Source organism: Grampus griseus, assembly GCF_964374135.1.
Source record: "Grampus griseus genome assembly, chromosome: 2".
Taxonomy (NCBI): Eukaryota; Metazoa; Chordata; class Mammalia; order Artiodactyla; family Delphinidae; genus Grampus; species Grampus griseus.
The window spans coordinates 160,697,338-160,713,663 of record NC_139018.1 but is presented as its reverse complement, the minus strand read 5'-3'; the positions used below and the strand labels follow the sequence as shown (position 1 = coordinate 160,713,663).

The 16,326-nt window shown below is 37.5% G+C and overlaps 1 protein-coding gene across 1 annotated transcript in view; it reads left to right on the top strand.

Annotated features, from left to right (window-relative positions):
* CCDC7 (coiled-coil domain containing 7) overlaps nucleotides 1-16,326 on the top strand; it is a gene marked incomplete at both ends in the record, with an annotated part of 247,453 nt that overhangs the window by 101,927 nt on the left and 129,200 nt on the right. Inside the window, 2 exons of the mRNA XM_082681635.1 lie at nucleotides 2,274-2,519; nucleotides 3,330-3,402. Coding sequence (XP_082537761.1) covers nucleotides 2,274-2,519; nucleotides 3,330-3,402 — 319 coding nt within the window. The remainder of the gene's footprint in view (nucleotides 1-2,273; nucleotides 2,520-3,329; nucleotides 3,403-16,326) is intronic.

The window sequence follows — 16,326 nt, the reverse complement described above, 5'->3', positions numbered from 1 at the left end:
TTCTTCCTCTGGGACTTTATCTTGTTCCTTCGTTTGGAACATGATCCTCTGTTGCCTCATGTTGCCTAGTTTTCTGTTTTTCTTTCTGTGTATCTTGGAGAAGGAGCCTTTTGTAGGAGACATCCTATGCGTCCCAGCAGCACACTCCCCTCTGGTCACCAGAGCTGTCTGTTCTAGGAGTGACCCCTATGTGGGCAGGCTGACTACCATGAGTAGTCTCCTAGGTGTGGCTGGGCCCTGGTCTGGTTGGTTGCCAGGCCTTGCCATGTGTGGAGGCTCTCAGCCATTGGTTGACAGGGCTGTGTCATGAGGTAGCTGGCTGTGGAACCCTGGGGGCTTTTAGGGCTAGTCCTGGCCCACTGGTGGGCAGAGCTGTGTTCTGGGTTGGGTGTTTGCTGGGCTGGTATTCCCAGATCTAGTGTCAGCCTGCTGCCATGTGGGGCTGGTTCCTGACAGGGCTGGCTGAGGGGTCCAAAGTGTCTCATAACTGGTGTTGGCCTGTTGGTGGATGGCACCAGGTCTTGGGGTCCTGGAGCTGGTGTCAGTGTGCTGATAGGCAGGGCTGGGGCCCGAGGTGTCCTAGGGCTAGTGCTGGCTCACTGGTGGGCAGAGCTGAATCCTGGGTAAGTCCTGGGTCTCTGGCTGTAGGTCCCTGGGAGTCCCAAAGCTGGTGTTTACTCACTGGTAGGTTGGGCTAGATCCCAGAGCCACTGGCTACGGAGCCCATGGTGTCCCAGTGCTGATGTTGGCCTGCTGGTGAGTAGGTCCAGGACCCAGGGGTTGCAGCACAGGTGCTGGCCTCCTGGTGGGCAGCTGAATCCTGATAAGGTAGGCTGCAGGGTTGTGATGATCCTGGGCTGGCATTTGCCCACTGGTGGTGTGGGTCAGGGCTCAAGGGGTCCCAGGGCTGGTGCCCACCCACCAGTATGTGAATCCACATCCTGGGCCTAGTTCTGACCCACTGGTAGGCCACTGGTAGGTCCTGGTGTCTCTGGCTGTTGGACCTAGGGGTACCGGAAGTGGTGTCAGACTGCTGATGGGCAGGGCTGGTTCATGACATAGCTAGCTGTAAGGTCTGGGGTGTCCTGAAGCTTGTTTCAGTCTGGTGGTGGGTGGGGCCAGTGTCTGGGCAGCTGGCTGATGGGCCTGAGGTGGCTAATACCTGGTGTTCGTCTGCTAGTGGGTGGGGCTAGGGCCCAGGGGGTCCCAGGGCTGGTGTCTGCCTGCTGGTGGATAGGGCTATGTCCCAGGGTGGCTGTGGGCTCAGGGCATCTTAAGGCAGCTAGTGGGTATGTCCCTGCCTGGCTAGTTACTTGGCCTGAGAACCTTGGTTCCGGTTCTGACAGTCTGGTGGCCAGGGCTGGGTCCCAGTGCTAATAAGCTAGAGGGAGTATTCCAAAGTGACATTTGTTCTACCAGTGTCCATGTGGTAGAAAGAGCTCCCCAAAATGGCTGACACCATTTGATGTGTCCCCCATGGTGAGCTCCAGTTGCCTCCTGACTTTCTGGTAGGCTCTCCAAGATCAGCAGGTGGGTCTGACTCAGGCGCCTTTCAAATTATTGCTTCTACCATGACTCCTGGACCACGTGAGATGGTGTTTGTGCCCTTTAAGAGTAGAGTCTCTATTTCCCATAGCCTTGTGACTTTCCCAAAAGTAAGCCCTGTTGACCATCAAAGCCAGATATTCTGGGGGCTTGTCTTCTTGGTGTAGGACTCCTGGGCTGGGAAGCCCAGTGTGGGGCTTGGACCTCCTGTTTCTCAGGGATAACCTCTGCCATTGTAATTATCCTCCCATTGTGGGTTACTCACTTGGGGCTATGGATCTTGACTGTACTGTGATTCCACCCCTCTGACCTGTCTTGTTGTGGTTCCTTCTTTGTATCTTTAGTAGAAGATCTTTTCTGCTAATCATCCAGTTTTTCTCATCAATGGTTGCTCTGTAAATAGTTGTCATTTTAGTGTGCCCATTAGAGGAGGTGAGCTCAGGGTGTTCCTACTCTGCCATCTTGGCCAAGCTGAGCCTCTGTGTGCCTTTTAAAACCCAGGAGATATATTATCCTTAGCCTGTTATCTAGCATCAATTTCACATTTGTATTACTATTACTGAATAATTATAATTGCTTATTTACTATTCTTATAGATTATGAAAATGATTCTTTAGTTACAAATGTAACTAAATATATGTTGTTCATATAATCTAATAGCAGATGTTTCGTAATTCTAAAGCTCAGAGAAGGAAAGAGCTAGCCCTGCTATTTCAGATCTTTCACAGATCCTCAAGTCTCAAGATGGATCACCTTTTTTAAACACTTCAAATGAAATTTTAACTGATGAAGATCTGTCCCATCTACTTTCATCAAAGACCCATGATAAATCACTTACAAGAATATTATTGAGCAAAGAAGTTCAAGATTCACAGTCTGTTGGAACATTGCTTCAAGGGAATGAAACAGCGACAGCATCATTCGTTTCACCCCCTTTTGTTAAAATGAAGACTCTGGCTACTGACATCTCAAAGGTAAGATACAGTACAATAACTTGAAAGCTACTTATTTTAATTGCTATACTCCTTCAATATTTTGAATAAATGTTAATTAAAAACATCAATATTTTCTTATTTAAGTGGAATAAAAAGTTTGTCTTTTGATACAATCTGTTTTATATTTAGGATTTTTTTTTTTTTTTTTTTGAGGTACGCGGGCCTCTCACTGTTGTGGCCTCTCCCGTTGCGGAGCACAGGCTCCGGACGCACAGGCTCAGCAGCCATGGCCCACGGGCCCAGCCGCTCCGCGGCATGTGGGATCTTCCCGGACCGGGGCACGAACCCGTGTCCCCTGCATCGGCAGGCGGACTCTCAACCACTGCGCCATCAGGGAAGCCCTAGAAAATTCTTATTTTAAAATTTGGGGAAAAAAGGAAATGATCAAATTGCTGTACATATTTAACATATATTCACAATTTTTTTATCATGTAAATTATTAAAGTGGCCTTATAAAAATAATTTTTAAAGCCATTTGAGTTTCTCTAGAGATTGAATCAGGTGAAAATATAAATCTAAACTAGAATCATAATAAAAAATTATTAACATGATGTATTTGGAATTATTTATGAGGAAGAATCACAATATTGCTTGGTGGGTCCCTCCACACCATTAAGTGTTCCCAAATGTCTCTCAGATCCATTAATTGTTCTCAGTTTTAAATTTAATACATTCAGGAAATAATGAAAAGTAAAATGTTGCTGTAATGACATTGTAGATATAAAAGAAGGTAATTAGAGTTCTAAGATGTATGATTTTTAATTACTTATTTTAACTTTTGTAATTAAGGCTGATATTTTAGAAGAGAATTTACGAAGTAAGATTAAAAAGCAAACTTACGAAGAAGCAAGAGAATTTCAAGGTAAAAAGATTTTCTGTTTTGTAAGATAAAAATGTTAATGATTGTGTGTTCCCGTATTATAAGTAAATGAAGTGAGAACATTACTAAATGTAGAAATAACTTCTTAGACAGTCATGAGATAATATACAAATATATTGACCAATACGTAAAAGTTAATTTGGTGAGTTAACATATTACTCAGTCTGTCTTAACTAAAATTTTTGTAAAGGGAAGTGATAGCTTTGTCTCAACCAAATAACAGTATATGGCATTATGAATTCTTAACATAATATTATACCAAAAATTCATCAGGGTATAAGCAGGAAAACAGATGATTTGTGTTATAAATAAGTAATATTTTAGCTAAGTTTTTTGGGTGTTTGATGTATAATATATATTTTTAAATGTAAGTTTATTCTTCTTTTCCAACATGTATAGCTTTTATAACCAACCCATGTCTTATTGCATTGGCCGGAACTTCCAAAATCAAATTAAATGGTTGTGATGTAGAGTGCAGGAGTATCACTCTTCTTTTGTGCTTTGAACTGAGAGTGCCTCTACACTTTCACCTGTGATGATTGGTTATCTGAGATAAGTGTCTTATAGTTTTCAGTGTGCAGATATTTGACCTCCTTGGTTAAATTTATTCATAGGTACTTTATTCTTTTTTATGGCTTTTTATTGAAATATAATTGGTTAATATATAACATTAATTTCAAATATACAACATAATGATTTTTTAATTTAAATTTTTTTATTGAATTATCGTTGATTTACAATGTTATGTTAGTTTCTGGTGTACAGCAAAGTGATTCAGATATATATATATGTATGTGTGTGTATGTGTATACACACATACACACATATATTCTTTTCTTTTTTAATCTATTTTATTTATTTATTTTTGACTGTGTTGGGTCTTCATTGCTGTGCACAGGCTTTCTCTAGTTGCGGTGAGTGGGGGCTGCTCTTCATTGTGGTGCACGGGCTTCTCATTGCAGTGTGCAGGTTTCTCATCATGGTGGCTTCTCTTGTTGTGGAGCACAGGCTCTTGACGTGTGGGCTTCAGTAGTTGTAGCACGCGAGCTCAGTAGTTGTGGCTCACAGGCTCTAGAGCACAGTTCAGTAGTTGTGGCACATGGGCTTAGTTGCTTTGCAGCATGTGGCATCTTCCCAGACCAGGGCTCGAACCCATGTCCCTGCATTGGCAGGCGGATTCTCAGCCACTGCGCCACCAGGGAAGCCCCACACATATATCCTTTTTCAGATTCTTTTCCATTATAGGTTATTATAAGATATTGAACATAGTTCCTTGTGCTATACAGTTAGCCCTTGTTTTTGGCAGTACACGGGCCTCTCACTGTTGTGGCCTCTCACGTTGCGGAGCACAGGCTCCGGATGCGCAGGCTCAGCAGCCATGGCTTACGGGCCCAGCCGCTCCGCGGCATGTGGGATCTTCCCGGACCTGGGCATGAACCCATGTCCCCTGCATCGGCAGGCAGACTGTCAACCACTGTGCCACCAAGGAAGCCCAGTTAGCCCTTTTTTATCTATTTTATATATAGTAATGTGTATCTACTAATCCCAAATTCCAAATTTATCTCTCCCTACCTTTTCTCTTTGTTAACCATAAGTTTGTTTTCCATGTCTGTGAGTCTGTTTCTGTTTTGTAAATAAGTTCATTTGTATCATTTTAAAAGATTACACAAATAAGTAAGATCATATGATATTTGTCTTTCTCTGTCTGACTTACTTCACTTAGTATGATAATCTGTAGGTCCATCCATGTTGCTACAAATGGCATTATTTCATTCTTTTTTTATGACTAATATTCCATTGTGTGTGTGTGTGTGTGTGTGCACACGCATACATATATACACACCACCTCTTTATCCATTCTGTCGATGGACATTTAGGTTGCTTCCATGTCTTGGCTGTTGTAAATAGTGCTGGTGTGAACATTGGGGTCCATGTATCTTTTTGAATTAGAGTTTTTGTCCTTTCCAGATATATGCCCAGGAGTGTGATTGCTAGATCATATGGTAACTCTATTTTTAGTTTTTGAAGGGTCCTCCAGACTGTTCTCCATAGTGGCTTTACCAGTTTACATTCCCACCAACAGTGTAGGAGGGTTCCCTTTTCTCCACACCCTGTCCAGCATTTATTATTTGTAGACTTTTTGATGATGGCCACTTTGACTGATGTGATGTGATACCTCATTGTAGTTTTGATTTGCATTTCTCTAGTAATTAACAGTGTTGAATATCTTTTTCTGTGTGTGGTGGCCATCTGTATAACTTCTTTGAAGAAATGTCTATTTAGGTCTTCTGCCCTTTTTTGATTAGCTTGTTTGGTTTTTTGATATTAAGCTATATGAGCTGTTTATATATTTTGGAAATTAATCCTGTGTTGCTTGCATCGTTTGCAAATATTTTCTCCCATCCTGTAGGTTGTGTATTCATTTGGTTTATGGTTTCCTTTACTATGCAGAGACTTTCAAATTTAATTAGGTCCCATTTGTTTATTTTTGCTTTTATTTCCATTACTGTAGAAGACAGATCCAGAAAAATATTGATGCAATTTATGTCAGAGAGTGTTCTGCCCATATTTTCCTCTAGGAGTTTTATAAATAGTATCCAGTCTTACATTTAGGTCTTTAACAACATAATGATTTGATATTTGTGTATATTGTGAAATGATCACCACAATATGTCTAGTTAACATCCATCACCATGCACAGTTACAAAACATTTTTTCTTGTGGTGAGGACTTTAAAAATCTACTCTCTTAGCAAACTTTCAGATATTGAATACAGTATTTTAATTATAGTCATCATGCTGTACATTATGTTGTGGTTTTGATTTGCATTTCTCTAATGATTAGTGATGTTGAGACTCTTTTCATGTACCTTTTGGCCATCTGTATATCTTTTTAGGAAAAATATCTATTCAGATCCTCTGCCCATTTTTTAATCAGATTAGTTTTTGTTGTTTTGCTATTGAGTTGTATGAGTTTTTCACATATATTACATATTAACCCCTTATCAGATACATGATTTGCAAATATTTTCTCTCATTTGATAGGTTGCCCTTTTGTTTTGTTGTTGGATTTTTGCTTTGCCAGAGCATTCCAGTTTGATGTAGTCCTACTTGTTTATATTTGCTTTTTTTGCCTTTGATATTATTGTCAAACCGCAAAAATCATTTCCAAGACCAATGTCAAGGAGCTTACTGCCTATGTTTTCTTCTAGGAGTTTTATCATTTTAAGTCTTACATCAAGTTTTGAGTTAATTGTGTATGGTGTAAGATGGTAGTCAATTTCATTCTTTTGCACATGGCTTTCCAGTTTTCCCAGCATCATTTATTGAAGAGACTGTCCTTTTCCCATTGTATATTCTTGGTTCCTTTGTCATAAATTAATTGACCATATATGTGTGGGTTTGTTCTACTTTCCCTTTTGGCTTGTTTTTGATTCACTGGTTGTTTAAAAGTGTGTATTTAGATTCCACATCTTTGTGAATTCTCCAATTTTTTTGCTATTAATTTCTGTCTTTTTAATATTTATTTATTTATTTGGCTGCCCTGTGTCTTAGTTGTGGCATGCAAGATCTTTGTTGCTGTGTGTGAGATCTTCGTTGTGGCATGTGGGATCTTTTTAGTTGCGGCATGCAGGATCTTTTAGTTGCGGTACACAGGATGTTCGTTGCGGCATGTGGGATTTTCGTCATGGCATGCGGGCTCTTAGTTGCAGCCTGTGAGATCCAGTTCCCTGACCAGAGATTGAACCCAGGCCCCCTGCATTGGGAGCACTGAATCTTAATCACTGGACCACCAGGGACCTCCCTTTGCTATTAATTTGTGGTGTCATTCCACTGTGGTAGGAAAATATACTTGAAGATTTCAGTCTTCTTAGATTTGTTAAGACTTGTTTTTGACCTAACATGTAATCTATCCTAGAGATGGTTCTGTGTGTACTTAAGAATAATGTGTATTCTGCTGCTGGGTGAAATGTATGTACGTTTGTTGGACTAATAGCGGTGTTGAAATCCTCAACAACTTTATAGAGTTGTTTTCCAGAGACTTTTTTTGTTCCTTTTTTGGGGTCATATTTCCCTGTTTCTTGTTGTTCCTCGACACCTGTGTTGCTATCCACATATTTGAAAAAACTATTTCCTCTCCTTCTCTTTACAGACTGGCTTTCTATTGTTTATTTTCTTGACCGATTTTCTTTAATTTATTTATTTGTTATTCAGGTATGATTAACATATAAGACTTCTGTTTCCTTTATTTTCACCCTCTTACACCCCGCAGCTTTATTGCGATATAATTGACATGTAACATTTTGTAAGTTTAAGGAATAAAACATGGTAATCATACACACATATATTGCAAAATAATTGCCACAATAAGGTTAGTTAACACATCAATCATCTGAAATATTTTTTGTGGTAAGAACATTTAAGATCTACTCTTTTAATAACTTTCAAGTATGTAATACACTGTCATTAACTATAGTCACCAGGCTGTACATTAGCTCCTCAGAACTTATTTATCTTATACCTGGAAATGTGTACCCTTTGGCCAATATCTTCCCATTTCCCCCACTTACAAGCCCATGGTAACCACCATTTTACTCTTGGTTTCTGTGAGTTTGGTTTCTATGATGTTAATATGGGCTTGTCATATAGCTTTTATTATGTTGAGGGATGTTTCTTCTATGCTCAATTTGTTGAGAACTTTTCTTGTAGTATTCTTATCTGGCTTTGGTATCAGGGTAATGCTGACCTCATAAAATGAATTAGGGAGTGTTTTCTCATCTTCAGTTTTTGGAAAACTTTTTGAAGGGTTGGTATTAATTCTTCTCTAAATGTTTCATAGAATTCACCAGTAAACCATCTAACCCTGAGTTTTTCTTTGATGGGAGGTTTTTATTACTGATTCAGTCTCCTTAGTATTAATTGGTTTGTTCAGATTTTCTGTTTCTCCATGATTCAGTGTTGATAGACTGTATGTTTCTTGTAATTTATCAGTTTCTTCTTGATTATCCAATGGTGATGTACAGTTTTTATAGTATTCTTATCTTTTTTATTTCTGTGGTGTCCATTATAATTTCTCCTCTTTGATTTTTTATTTGCTTGAGTCTTTGTTTTATTATTTCTCAGTTGAAAGGTTTCTCAATTTTGTTTAACTTTAAAAAAAAACAGCTGTTACTTTATTGATTTTTGTATTATTCTTCTAGTCTCTTTCTGCTTTGATATTTATTTCCTTTCTTCTGATAACTTTGGGCTTGGATTTTTTTCTTCTTTTTCTAGTACTTAGTTGTAAAGTTAGGTTGTTTGAGATCTTTTTTCTAAATATAGATGTTTATTACTTTAAACTTTCTTCTTAGAACTGCTTTTGATGCATCCCATAAATTTTGGCATGTTGTTTTTATTTTCTTTTTTTTCAAGATAATTTTTATTTTATCTCCATTTGTTCTTTGACTCACTGGTTATTTGAGAGTGTATTGTTTGATTTGCCTTACCTGTGAATTTTCCAGTTTTTCTCCTGTTATTGATTTCTTTTCTGCAACCATTGGGTTCAGAAAACATACTTGGTATGATTTCAGTGTTCTTAAATTTGCTAAGATTTGTTTTGTTACCTATCATATGATCTACTCTGGAGAATGTTCTGTGTGTTCTTGAAAAGCATGTATATTCTGCTGCTGCTATTGGTGGAATGTTTTGTATATGTCTTTTAGAGCTCGTTGGTCTAACGTATAGTTCAAATTCAATGTTTCCGTATTGATTTTCTGTCTAGATGATCTATCCATTGTTGAAAGTGATGTGCTGAAGTGCCCTTCTTCAACAGAACTATTTTCTCTTTTTTCCCTTCAGATCTGTTAGTATTGCTTAACATGTTTAGGTGCTCTGATGTTGGGAGCATTTATATTTATTGTTTTATTTTCTTGATGAATTGACCCCTTTATCATCATATAATTACCTTCTTTGTCTCTTGTTACAGTTTTTGAGTTAAAGTCTATTTTGTCTGATATGAGTATAGCTATACCTGCTCTTTTGGTGTCCATGTTGCATAGAATGTCTTCTTCATCTTTTCACTTTGAGCCTATGTGTCCTTAAAGATGAAGTGAGTCTCATGGAGGCAGCATGTAGTTGAATCTTATTTTTTTATTTATCCACTCAGCCACTTTGAACATTTTGATTAGTGAATTTATTCCATTTACATTTAAAATATTTATTGAGAGGCAAGGACTTGCTAATGTGTCTTATTGTTTTCTGGTTATTTTGTATTTCCCATGTTCTTTTCTTCCTCTCTTGCTGCCTCCCTTTGTGAATTAATGATTGTCTGTAGTGGTACACTTTGATTCCCTTTTCTTTATTTTTTATGTATCAACTGTAGGATTTTGCTTGTCATTTTCATGAGGCTTACATAAAACATATTTCAGATATAACAATCTTTTTAAGCTGATAATGTCTTAGCTTTGATTACATATAGAAATGCTACCCTTCTACTACCCCCCAATATTTTATGTTTTTGATGTAACAGTTTACCTCTTTTTGTATTATGTATCCATTATCAAATTATTATAACTATACTTATTTTTAATAATTTTGTCCTGTAACTTTCATACTAGAGCTGAGTGATTAACACACCACCATATTACAGTATTAGAGTTTTCTGAGTTTGCCTATATATCTATTAGTGTTATTATATGTTCATGTGTTACTAATTAGCATTCTTTCATTTCACGTTGAATAACTTTTTTTTAGCATTTCTAATGTAATGCAAGTCTAGTGATGATTGACTTCCTCAGCTTTTGTTTGTCTGTGACAGTTTATCCTTCAGTTTTGACAGATATCTTTACCAGTTAAAATATTCTTGGTTGCAAGTTTTTTTTTTTTTTCTTTCAGAACTCTGAATATATTATCCCACTATCTTCTGGCCCACAAGGCTTCTGCTGTGAAATCCACAGATAGCCTTATGAGGACTCCCTTGTATATGAGCAATTTTTTTTTCTATTGCTGGCTTTAAAATTCTCTATTTGTCTTTGATTTTAGACATTATTTAGATAATGTCTTAGAAATGATCATTTGGGGTTGAAATTTTGGGGTGACTTATTAGCTCATGAACCTGGATGTCCAAATCTCTCTCCAGATGGGACGTTCTCAACCATTACTTTAAAATAAGCTTTCTACCCTTTCTCCCACTCTTCTCCTGAAATTCCAATAATGCATGGATTCTTTTAATGGTATACCATAGTTCAGGTAGGCTTTCTTCAGTCTTTCTTATTCTTCTGTTGTTGTTGTTTTCCTTTTACTGGATAATTTAAAACAATCCATCTTCTACTTCACAGATTTTTTTTCTTTAGCTTGATCCATTCTGATGTTGATGCTCTTTATTATATCTTTCATTTCATTAATTGTATTCTTCAGCTCCAGAATTTCTGTTTGATTCTCTACTATGTTTTCTGTCACTCTGTTAAACTTATTATGTTCATGTGTTGTTTTCCTGATTTTATTGGATTGTCTGTGTTTTCTCGTGGCTCACTGAGATTCCTTAAACATTTTTTTTGAATTATCTTTCAGGCTAAGTGTAGATATTCATTTCTTTGGGGTTGGTTACTAGAGAATTATTTGTTTCTTTGATGGCGTCATGTTTCCTTGATTTTTCGTATACCTTGGCATCTTGCTTTCCTGGCTTTGCATTTGAATAAGCAGGCCCCTCCTTCAGTCTTTACTTATTGGCTTAATGAGAGACATACCTTCATATGTCCAATCTGCTTGGTATTCTGGGGCTTTCTCAGGCTTTTTCTAGGGATGTGCCTGCTCCACACTTCTTGTCACGTTTTTAGGGAGGGGGAATTCTTAAGATTATATGCCTTCTCTCAGTCCTACAAAGCCAGGCTATGTGCTGACACCCTCCCATTTGTTTACTTTCCCCAGAGTGGTGCTGAATGATAAAATTTTATGTGCTTCCTCCCAATATGGCAGAATTGAGGAAGCTTTCTGAACATGCTCACTATCTACAAAGGCTCAATCTTGCTCCCACTGAGTGTACACAAAGTGATCCAGCCATGTGGGGCGTGTGTGTATGTGTGTGTGTGTGTGTGAGGTACACTTAGTGTTGATGGTGCCCACGGCAACTTGAGGGTATCCACAGGTGAGGCTTTCCCGGTGGCTTGTGGATGGGCTTCCTGATGATTCCACAAAGTGGTTAGTAGGATTAACATCCCTCTGATGCCTCCAAGAGTCCTGGATGCTGTTCTCCAAGCACCTCCCTACCTTCTAGTTTTTCAGTAAACCTCACCTTTCTGGATAGGATAAGAAAGAAGTCGGGCTCTTTGGCAGCATCCTGAATAGCTGGGAAAGCCAGTCACTCACTCACATGCTCTCACTTTCTCCCATGGGAGAAATCATAGGCCAAGAAAGTCTCTCTTGGAACTGAGCTTTGCTTCCTTGGAGTGATGTGGTTAAAGAGAAACTAGTCTTCTTATCCTCTTTATTGCATCAAATCTTGGATTTTTGTTGTTGTAGTTGCTCCAACACTGTGCCGGAACTTCTCTGCTATACTCCCAGACTTCCACAAAGACACTTTCATCTGTGGGTAATTGTAAAACTTAGTGTCCTTTGGGGAAAAGAGGGTAGAAAAGTCTTATTTTGCCATTTTGATGATATCACTCCTCTGTTTTCTTATTGATATTTTGTTTGGATGTTCTATCCATTATTGAAAATGGGTATTGAAATCCACTGTTGTGGATTTCAGCTGTCAATGTTTGCTTCATATGTTTGGAGGTTCTGATATTGGGTGCACATATATTTATAAGTGTCATATCTTCTTGATGAATTGGCCCTTTTACTATTATATGATGTCCTTCTTTGTATCTTTTGATAGTTTTTGTTTTAAAGTCTGTTTTGTCTGATACAAGTTTTGTCACTCTTTCTCTCACTTAGTTAGCATTTTTATGGAATATCTTTTTCATTACTTCACTTTCAGCCTGTTTATGTCTTTAAACATAAAGTTATTTTCTTATAGATGGCATATAGATGGGTCTTTAAAAAATTGATTCAATTTTTAAAAATTGGTATCTTTCTGTGTGTGTGTGTGTGTCAAAAATAGGTATCTTTTGACTGGGGAGTGTATTTTTAAAGTCATTATTGATAGGGAAAGATTTACTCTGATCATTTTGTTAATTTTTTGGGTCTCTTTTTAGCTTTCTGTCTCTGTTTTCCTCTCTTGCTCTTTCCTTTTTGTTCTATTGATTTTTAAAAATTTTCATTTTCATTACTTTATTTTTTCCTACATATCTTTTATAGATATTTTCTTTGTGGTTACTATAGGGCTTACATAAAGCATTCTATAGTTATAACAGTCTATTTTATATTGACAACAATTTGATTTCAATTTCACACAATAACTCTACTGTTTTACTCTCCTTTTAATGTTCTTGTTGTCACAAATTATATCTTTTTTATATTTTGTATTTATTAACATGTTTTTATAGTCTGTGTTTTGTATACTTTTGTGTTTCTGTTTAGATTCCATTAATTTCAGTTTGAACGACTCTCTCTGGTATTCCTTATAGGGCAGGTCTAGTGGTGATAAGCTCTCAAGCTTTTGTTTATCTGGGAAAGTCTTTATTTTGGCTTTGTTTTTTAAGAATTGTTTTGCTGGATAGAGTATTATTAGTTGGCAGGATTTTTTTTTCTTTCAGCACTTTTAATATATCATCCCACTCCTTTGTTGTCTTCAGGGTTTCTGCTGAGTAATCTGTTGGTAGTATTGTAGGGGTTCCTTGTATGTGAGAAGTCACTTTTCTCTTACTGATTTCAAAATTCTCTCTTTGTTTTAGACTTCTGATGCTTCGATTATAATGTACCTTGGTGTGAAATTCTTTAGGTTTCCTTTTTGAAGACCTTTAGTTTTCTTCAAACGGGGTATCAATTTTATCTCCCAGATTTGGGGAGTTTTAAGTGATTATTTTCAAATAAACTTTCTTTCCCTTTCTGTCTTCTTCTGAGACTCTGTAATGTGTATACTGGTTTGTTTTATAATGTACCATTTGTCCTTTCAGTTCTTTACTTTTTCATTTTTATCTTTTTTCTTTCTATGATAGGATAATTTCAAATGACCTGTCTTCAAGTTTGCTGACTCTTTCTTCTGTTTTATCAAATCTCGTATTGAACCCCTCTACTGAATTTTAAATTTCAGTTATTGTATTTTTTAGCTCCAAAATTTGTGTGGTGTTTTTTGAAGTATTTTCTATCTCTTTGTTGAAATACTCATTTTGTTCTTGCAACATTTTACTGAGGTAGTTAAGAGTTTCTATGATGGGCATTTTGAAATCTTTGTCAGGTAATTCATATACATACATTTCTTTAAGATAAGTTTCTGGAGCCTTTTATTGGGCCATGTTTCTTTCTTCTTGCTCCTTGACACTATGTGTTAATGTCTGCACATGTGAAAAATCTACCACCTCTCTACAGACTGGATTCATACAGAGGAAAACCTTCTCCATTCAGCCAGGCTAGAGGTTCTGGAAACCTGTCACACCTATTGTGTTGGTGTGTCTTCCCTGGACTTGTGTATGTAAATTCTTAATTAGAAGGGGTTCTCTTTTTTGCAGGAGTTCATGATCTCTTGCTCCCTCTGGTATCTCTCTGCTGTTCTGCAGACCCTGTGGAGCAGCAGCCTACCACCCAACTCTTGTTTGTTTGTTGGTTTTGTTTTCACAAGTCCCCAGGCTTGTAGTGTATGTGGAGGCTGGTCAGTGCTCTGAGAGATACAAGACAGATAACAGTCCCTTGGCATAGTTCTTTGAAAAGTCTGAACATTGGACATATATTTGAGTCTTCTCCTTCCTTCCCCAGGGAGAATCTTGAAACTGTTTTCTCAAACGCATTGTTCTGAGCTGGGGAGAGGAGCTTTGACTTTTGAGTGCATACTAGTCTAAACTGTCATCTTTGTTCTTAGTGGTCCCTAAACAACTAGAATATTCTGGGTCCCATTAGTACATCAAGACAGGCAATACAGAAGCTAGGGCCTCAGGCATCCCCCTGAAAAGCTGAAATGTGGGTGAATGTTCCAATTCTTTTCCTCCCCAGGAAGAAGCTGGGATTGGGGGGGGGGTTGCCTGCTTGTATACTAGCTCATATTGAATGTATACTCGTTGAGTGTATACTAGCTCATATTATCACCTTTGTTCTCAGCAGCTCCCAACCTTAGGCCCTTTCCTCTCAGTGTTGAGATTCAATCCAGACAGAAACCAGTCCCACAGTAGCCCCCCAAAAAGTCTGAGCTTTGGACACATGTTTTAGTCCTTTTCTTCACTTCCCAGGGGCAAGCTGGGAGCTGACATTTTCCTCGTGATTAGTGGTGCTGAGATAGGAGGAAGAATTATTGCTAGAGGGCATCACAAATTTACCTTCTGGCTTCTGTATTGCTGGTTCATCTTCAACCCATTCTGCAGGAACCTCTCACCTGGTCTCTGCATTTCTCACAAAGAGAATTGGTCCTTGTATTGTTGTTGAATTGGTATCTCCATGGGGAGGAGAGTCTAGGGTTTTCTGTTCTGCCATCTTCCTGATGTCACCATCTTGACTTCTTAACTTAGATGTGGCCATGTGATTTCCTTAGGTCAGTTTATCATGAATTGGTCATGTGTGGAAGCATTAGGGGCCAGTGTGTGCTTCCCTTCATTCTCTCTTTTCCTTTGCTGCTGTGGCTAGGAATGTTGCAGATAGTAAGATTTATATCAGCCCTAGTTCCAAAGTGATAATGTTGAGCAGAACCTCTAGGTAAACTTTAATGAACATGGAGTAGGGACAGGAAATAGATCTTTGTATTTAAGCCATTGGAATTTTACAATTGTTTGTTACTTCAACATAATCTCACCTATCTCAGTTTATACAGTTTGCAATGATACAATCGTAAATGATATGGCCGATTTTTTGTTCTGTTCTTCTTTAGTTTGGGCATCAGGGTACTGTTAACATTGTAAAATGAAATGGAGAAAAATGTGTCTTTTTCTAAATTTTTTATAGGTTATATAGCATAGATATTCTGTAATCCTTGATGGTTTCATAGACATTTCCCCTAAAACTCTTTAGCCTTATGACATTTTTAGCAGTAGATTTTCAGTATTTTCCCCTGAGGATATTAGTCTATTCAAGTTTTTTTGTATTTCATTAAATATATTTGGTAATATATTTTGTGAGAACGTTATTTACTTTTTCTAGACTTATATCACTTTTGATACAAAGATATATAAAATATTGTCTTATAATTTTAAAATATCTTCTATTTTCTATAGTTATATTCTTTTTGTATTTCTTGTATTTACTGGAAGAAGTAAAAGTAGTAGTTTAGAGCTCAGGCTCTGGAGCTGAACTTCTTGGGTATGAATTCAAGCTCAGCCAGTTATTAATCATATAACTTTGGTTAAACTAATTACCTTCTCTGTCCCTCAGTTTTCTCATGTACAGATGAAGGAATAATATTTTGTGCTTCAAAGAATCATTTTGATAATTAAGACATAAACTTGAGAACTTAAAGTGGTCCCGGACATTTTCACAAGTTTCTGATGGAATCCAACGTAGTTCCTTCCCTTTTAAAAAATTTAGCTTTTTACAGAACAATAACAACACTGATAACAATAGTACTATGTTATTGACAGGCTTCTAATGCTTCTTCAAATCCCAGAGCAATCATTCTCCTGAAATCAGAGTAGACAGAAATCATGAATTCTAATTCTAACTGGTGAATAGTAGACTGTGCCCTTGGCACTCTCTTCTTTTAAACTTCTAATTAAATTACTTTGTATGATTTTATAACTCATACTATTCTTCTTTTTTTAGTTCTAAGATTATCCTAGCATTAGCAAGTAGGAATTTATCCAAGATAATTACTGTGGCTTTATGACATGACCCTAGTACTAGTAGTCATTGA